This window comes from Rhinolophus sinicus, linkage group LG12, assembly GCF_036562045.2.
Source record: "Rhinolophus sinicus isolate RSC01 linkage group LG12, ASM3656204v1, whole genome shotgun sequence".
Lineage (NCBI taxonomy): Eukaryota > Metazoa > Chordata > Mammalia > Chiroptera > Rhinolophidae > Rhinolophus > Rhinolophus sinicus.
The window spans coordinates 44,272,899-44,280,779 of record NC_133761.1 but is presented as its reverse complement, the minus strand read 5'-3'; the positions used below and the strand labels follow the sequence as shown (position 1 = coordinate 44,280,779).

At 41.1% G+C, this 7,881-nt stretch overlaps 1 protein-coding gene across 1 annotated transcript; it reads right to left on the bottom strand.

Moving 5' to 3' along the window:
* Positions 1 to 757: 757 nt before the first annotated feature.
* On the bottom strand, positions 758 to 5,007 carry MAP10 (microtubule associated protein 10). The gene has a single exon (XM_019712903.2). The coding sequence runs from the start codon at positions 4,896 to 4,898 to the stop codon at positions 2,061 to 2,063; it is 2,838 nt and encodes a 945-aa protein (XP_019568462.2). The 5' UTR covers positions 4,899 to 5,007; the 3' UTR covers positions 758 to 2,060.
* Between the last annotated feature and the right edge of the window lie 2,874 nt (positions 5,008 to 7,881).

The window sequence follows — 7,881 nt, the reverse complement described above, 5'->3', positions numbered from 1 at the left end:
TGTGCTTTAGTCTTCGCTGTGCCTTAGACACACTGAATTCATTTTCCTCACTTATTCTCATCTTAGACAATGACTTATTCTCAAACAAACCAAACAGTTATATATATATATATATAAAATTTGTGTTTTTCCAGGACCCATCAGCTCCAAGTCAAGTAGTTGTTTCAATCTAGTTGTGGAGGGTGCAGCTCACACTGGCCCATGTGGGGATCGAACTGGCAACCTTGCTGTTAAGAGCACTGCACTCTAACCAACTGAGCTAACCAGCTGTTCTGACAGTTGGTTTTTTAATGATTTCTCTGATGAATCTGATGCAATTGCTTATATTTTTGTCTCTTTCATAGTAATGAAAAATTGTTACCAATTTACATACTACGTTGATGTATTTGAGTATCTAGCTATAGTACCTAGCATGGAATTATTTTGATTTTGTGAAATGATTTACTGTATGCTTTATACTCATTGAAAAATTAAGATCATAGCCATTAGCCATTAAAAGCCTTTCATATTTCAAGCCTTTTACTGATATGATTTCTGTACCACTCAGAAATTATTTCAATCATTTAAAATACTCAAAATGTAGTAATGACTTCTGACTGGCGCTCATTTGTAATGTAAACTATTCTCCTGTATCTACTGCTTAGGGCTTCACTATTATGCTTGGCATTTGAAGATCCCTACAATCTGGGACTTCTCTTAACAAATTTCCTTTCCACCATTCCAATCAAGATACTATTTTCACAGTCCCATGAATACATCATGCTCATTCTTTTATTCATATTTTTCCTCATTTCTTACCATCTTTCTAATTCTATTAGTATGATCAGTCCAGAGATAATGGCTGCATAATTATCTAATTACTTATAAAAGAAAATTAGGGCCTTACCTCAGACATCGAAAATGTTACATTTATTAAAAAGTGTAAAAATTAAAATATAACAGATAGAAGAAAATATATGTAATTATTGGAACACAGAATAAGGTCTAAGCATAAAACCAGTGGAATATAAAAAATGATCATTAGCCTTCATAAAAACAAGCTTTCATACATTGAGAATAAATATTAAACAACCTGAAATGACAATAATAAACTGCGTTTCTATATAAGAAACTGTATAGAAGACACCTTTTTTAGTTCCCTTCTCCAAATACTTCAGAGGACACCAGAGGACTATTTATATCCACCCAAACAAAAATATTACAGTTGAATAACTATAGCTTCAATAAAGATTTTCTGCAGGTTTATTTTTAGGGTTTCTGCTTGTTTTTACTGCTTAATTCTACTCTCTCCTGTTAGGTAATTTAAATACATGGCCTTCATTAATTTGTTCAACAAATGCTTTTACTGCACCCCAACCATACTCCAGAGACTAAGTGTTAGATACCAAGAACGTATTAGTGTCCAAAACAGATATGGTGTCTCCCATCACAGAACTTAGGCCCAACAGAATGCAAACATTAATGAAGTAATCACACAAATTGTAGTTAAAACAAACAAACAGAATATTTAGAGCTCTATGGCAGCATATGAAAAGGACTTCACTGACTGGGGATATGGATGTGTGTGTCTCCAGAAAGATTTCCCTAAAGAATTCAGATCTAAATAAAACAGTGAGATCTTATAACTGCAGAGGCTATATATTAAGTATTTTTGTACCTTTCTGCATCTCACACAGTAAGTCTTTATTTGTTCATTTGTTCCCCTTCAAATCCGAGACTATCCTTATTAACCGGCCTTCTTTTTTCAATGGTGTACAGGAAGTTGGCTTTAGGACGATCGGTACTTTAGGATACTTTAAGAGAGACAGTTTAGGAAGATAGATACTTTTATTCTTACATGACGAAACAACTTAAATCTTACCTAGGTGATAAGGTGATTTCTTGATCAATAACTGTCAGATTTAATGGCTGAACACTAAAAGTCAAAGAAATGACATTTCTATTTCTTACAAAGAACTATTCATATAATTCATGTACTAAAAATAATATAGGTATTAAAATTGTTTCACTAGCAGTACACATAGGTTATAAAAAATTAAGTGTTTTTTAAAACCACATTTTTACACTGTATATCCTGGAAGTTTATTTATTACTAATTCGCAAATATCTTTGCATTGCTTGGATATATTTAGTGAACCAACTTCATCGTCTTCTCCAAAGTGATCTGATGTACTGCACTCCAGGATATTAAGTTCTAGTTCTGACAAATTAGATGGCACATAAGAACTCACTTGAGATGTCCGAGGTGACTGGCTTTTTTCTGAAGACTTGAAACCAGTTCTTGTCTCAGGTTTAACAGAGATGTCTTGACACCTCTTTATAGCTTCAGAATTATGCATGCTATTTTGGTTTATTTGGTTTTCTTTTTCTTCAGTCCAATATGAAGATAAGTCACTGGTAGAAATAGTAGATGCTTCCTCCAGACTTTTATCTGGAGTCTTTGAAATATGAGATTTTTTATATGAGTGTACTGGTGATCCAGCCGAATAAGGTGGGCTAAGGCTAGAACTCCTTTCACTGTTATTTTTCTTTATGGACAATCTTGTTTCAATAGACTTACTTGTATATTGACTATGTTTTGTATTTTCTGAACTTCTATCATGAGCTTGTAAAATTCTGCTGGTGCCCTCAGTAGTACAGAAATCTTCAGAATAGCAAGGGCTGGTGAAGTCATCTGAATACTTTAGTTCTGAGATGCTTTCAGAGCAACTAGTTTTACTTGGTTTATTTTCACTCACACCAGCAGTAAGAATGTCATTAGCAGTGGTTTTGACCTGCTTGCCATCCATTTCTTTATCTACTGCAATTCTGTCAACAACTGCAACCTGTTGGAAAACAAATGGACTTTGGAATTTCATTTCCACTTTTTCTTCCAAAATGTTTGTATGAGTAAAACTTTCTGGAATAATGGAATGTGCAAGACTTACAATTTTTCCCAATAAACCATTATTGGTTCTGTTTTCACCACTGTCAACTGTCTCTTCAGTTGCACATTTCAGTTTAGTTTCTTTAGTTGTGCTGAGTTCATCAAAAACACTGATTTGCTTTGAGGTATCACTATTTTCAGCAGAAGCATCATCTGATTCTAAATACTTATCTTTAGGCAGTTGGTGTGGTTTCTGATGTTGTTCTGCAAAGCTTAACACTTTAACTTTGGATGATGGAATTCTGAATTTTGCACCCATCGTTTGTGCTTGCATTTTTCTATACTGTTCCCTCTTTTCATGTACTACCAACATATCAGGATTTGTTTGTTTTAAGCGTAGTTTAAGTGTATTTGTTAAGCCATAGAGTAACTTCCTCCTTGGAACTCTTTTTTGGGGGGTATCACTGTTCTTTTCAAAATGTTTACCTTTCTTTTGATCTTCAACTTGGATCTTTTTATACTGAAGACTCACTGACTTTCCCTTTTCCTCCATAGGAAGCTTATTTTTCTTATATTCAGATTTACATGTGGATTTGGCAGAAGATTCTGGTGACTTCTTATCCTCAGATCTATATAACCAGGCTAAGTGAGGATGTATATGAGTAGGGCTTGCCATGGGTTGGTTGTTTAACAAGGACAGCTCAACTAACAAAGCATTTAACAAAGGCAGCTGCCTTATTGTACTAATTGTATTTTGTTCAGTTTGAGGGTGAGATGTACTTTGATTACTTGCTCCTACATCCTGAACATGTGGAGGATTTATAAGCACTGGAGGACTCTCATGTGTTGCAGAACTTGTGTGTTTTAGAGAATTAATATGTATTGGGGTATTTATAAGTTTTTTTTCCAGAAAAGCACCATCCAGTTTCTCAGGTACATTCACTTGAGGTTTAATGGTGATTTTACCCTGGACAGGAAGCGTCTTTTCTTGGGTCAGGTGAGTGTAATACAGAGGAGGAGGGCAAAATGTGTTAGTTTCAATGTCCAACTCTGTGACTTCCTGATTGGGGGGGCTGACATTCTCTGCACTGTTAGCATTTGAACATATAGAGTTGCTTTTGCCATTCACAACAGAACCCAGGTTATGAGAGTTGGCCTTACTGTGGACAACTATTTCCTTCAAACCCTCCTGTGCCTTTGCGATTTTAAAACCCATCAGAGGCCTATGAGCACCTCCTGGGCTTGGCTCTGAGTCTGGCTGCTGTAGCTGTCTTTCTTGCCGGGTTTGGCATGCGATCTCTACTGCCTCCTGTGCCTCTATACCCTCCACTCCACCTCCTGTGGAACTGACTGGCCGCTCAAGATGGCTCAGCAAGCTGCTTCCTAGGTCCGTCAGGCGGTAGCCCAGGGAAATGTCCCCAATCCGCTTCCCCACTTGGTTATGCAGAGGGAAACTTCCTCGATGACCCTGGGAGCAGCCGGAGGCGGCTGGCCCCAGGACCTTGCGGGCCGCGGCGGCCAGCGAGATGCTGCAGACACCCAGGAGCTGCGGGGCAGGCGTGGGGCGTCCGGGGGGCAGCTGCAGCAGCAAGGTGTAAAGTGGGGTCCCAAGGAGCCCGCGGCGCAGGGTGGCGGGGTGCAGGCGGAAGAGACAAGACTTGCCGCGACCGAAGCTGAGCAGGCCGGGCCGGGGTTCCGGGGCAGGGGCCGCGGGGCCGCCGGGAGGGTAAACCAGCAGCGTGGGGAAGTCCAGCAGGCGGAAGGCCACGGCAGGGTAAAGAGACGGCGATAGCCGCGGCGGCGATGTCTCCTCCTCCTCCTCTTCCTGCTCCTGCTTCACGGCGACCACGGGCGGCGGCGGCAGCCCGGCTTCAAGGCGCACCCATTCTACCAGCAGCTCCAGAGAGAAGAGCCCCTCGGAAAAGGAGGCCGCCATTGCTGTTGCCCGAGGAGACGCTGCCGCGGTATTGGCGAAGGGGAAGTCCAAGCCCTTGGTTCTCGCGAGAGCTGTGGAGAGACGGCGGCTGTACATGATCTCTCGCGAGACTTGAAGTGACGCCCCTGAAGGTCTGAGGTGCAGCTCTGGGAATTCTCGGGGCTGAGTGTATTTTGCCTGTCAGGCTTGTCTTACACGATTGCTTATGATAATACCAAGGCTATGAATGGGAATAAAAAAAAGGCTTATTTTTTGGTTTTGGTCATGTTTTTATCACTGCCAATACCATGCAATTTTGGAGCCTGGTCAAATCTATCTGAAGAATATGCTAAAGTAAAACAGGACAACCTTTCCAGACCCCGGGCTACCGACAGCCAGTCAGCTGTGCGCAGTCGGCCTTCTCTAGCGGCTGGTTTACCCAAAAGATGATGGCAAGGCTCCGAAGCGCCCTGGGAGCCTGTCTGGGTAAATGACGGTGGCACTGAGACACATGTGCAGTGAGTGTGGCCACGATTCCAGCTGAGCCGTCACCATATATGAGAGTAATGTTGATAATTCCATTCAACAAAACAAACACATATACATAAACACAGAGGGGGAGCAGATCTTATAGCGCTATCCCTAATTTTCAAGGAGACAGACTCTTAACCTCAATGGGCTTATAAACTATCTTGAAACCAAGTGTGATATGGGAGAGCCTTGAATGTCATATTAAGGAATTTGTACTTTATTCTGTATAAGTTGTTTTGAATGAATAAGTGTGATCATATCCATGTTTGGAAATGTAGCAGTACAAATACAAAGAATGGATTCTACTAATAAATGAATTCAGAGTAATCTATTGTGAGGCGATTGGAGTGGTCTAAGAGATGATTGTGGCCTGAAGGTGTTCAGGGTCAGTGGAGATGAAGTGACAGACAGAAGAGGCACTATTGATAGCAGAATTTGGTGACTGGAAGAAGTTATGGGTGAAAACTTTGCTACTGAAAGGGAAAGAATGAAGGGCATCAATTTGATTTTAAAAAGAGGCTGTCAAGAGAATGAAGAGACAAGCCACACACTTAGAGAAAATATTTTCAGGAGACATATTTGATAAAGAACTTGTCACGCAGGGTGTCATGTGGGGTCTCAGCTCCCGCTCCCCACACTCGAACGCAGGACATGGTGAGGCCAAAAAGGAACACCCACGGAGCCACAGACAGGGGAGTCATACCACTATATTCTCGCTGGAGGCTGAGTGGGAGACACAGGAAGCAGGAGCCACACGATCCGCAACCCGCCGTCCACTTTTCTGCCAACCAACCAACCCCTTGCTAACTCCACTCTGCCTTGCTAACTACAATCGGCGCTTGCCAGCCACCATCTTCTTGCTAGCCCCCATTTGCTGCTAGCTTAGCCACAGTGGTTGTATTAGTGGCCAATGGCTCACTGGTTACAGCTGACAGCCAACTATTTACAGCTGATGGCCATCCAATCACAGTTGATGGCCATTTACTACCTGAGCCAGCACCTTTCCACGTGAGGCCGAGAGCCTGGAAACTGCACTCCTGGCTCTGTCCCCACAGAACTATTGTTCAAAATGTACAAAGAACTCTTAGAATGCAACAGTAAAGCCACAGAATAACAACACCAGAGTGAACCCTAATGTAAACTATGGACTCTGGGTGAGATTGTCGTTTCAATGTAGGTTCATCCATTGTAACAAATGTACCACTCTGGTGGATGTTGATCATGGGGGAGACTGTGCCTATATGGGGCTTGGAGGTCTATGGGAAATCTCTATACCTTTGGCTCATTTTTGCTGTGAACCTAAGCCTGCTGTAAAAAATAAACCCTATTTAAAAAAAGAACATAATGAAAAAGTGGAAGATTTAATAAAAATAATTCAAGAGCTGAAATGAGAAAAAGAAAAATGGAAAAATACAGGAAATGCAATCTGCATTCTTAAAAAACAGAAATGTAAAAGGGGTAAGTTAAAGCCCTTTTCCCTTTACTGTAGTGGCAAACCCCTTGCAAACGTTTATCTGGCATGACAAGTCTGGGAACCTTGGTTCTGACAATTGCTTACGGGACAACTGGGATTCCTGATGCAGCTCTCTGGCCCTTAGGTTTTCCCTCATAGTCTTCCAAAAGCTTGTATTTCAGGGTTCTAGATACATATTGTATTTCTGGAGCAAGAAAATTTCAATGAGGAGAAGCAGACTCCCACAACCATTCATTCGGGACCTAAGATAAAAGCCTAGACAGAAGGATGCCTTGCCTCAGGACCCAATTAGAGGCTTCTGAAATCTAAGCCAAATATCCCCTTCTCTCCTAACTGGGTCACAAATGGACTTCATGCAAATTAAACACCAGAACTTCAGTAACATTCACCTCGACATATTGGTAAAGATGACATTACTTTAATCCTCAGGAGGTGTGCAGTATTTAAATGAGGATATCTTTTATTCTGTTTGTTTCTAGTGTTTTCACTTCTTTCTGTTTCTAAATGTCTGTATAAGGGATTCATAGATTTTCCATGATGCTGTCATTAAGTCAGGGACAGAATGACAACCAGAACCATGATTACCACTTCCCATATCACAGACATGAAATAGCTGTTGTAAGTAAGTGCAAATAATCTAAAGAAATTCTGTAAATTGGTAGCAAGTCTCTGCATTTCATTTTCAATTTTTATTTTAAACTTGCCAGGACTTGATATCGGAAATTCTTTCACTTAAGAAGAAGGAGAAGGAAAAAGATTAGAATGTGGGAGAGAAGGGAGGGGATAGGGGTTGGGGAGTGAGCAGAGGAACTACGAGTGAGTAAAGGGAAAGCGTGGCCTGAACCTCACTTTGATCTCTTCCAGAAAGGGATGGGTAAGAGAAATCAGGCAGCATCTTAAAGCACTGAAATGAAAGCACGGGTTCATTAATACGCTAAGTGGTAGGTAAGATTGGTAGGAGTGGTTTAGTGAGAGATATATGACCTTCCTTGGCAATTAGAAATGTGGATTAAAATATCAGCTTCTCCATTTCATAACTGTGAAACTCTCGGCCAAGTCCATGACCTCTGGGAAGTTTCCTCCCAGAATATCTCA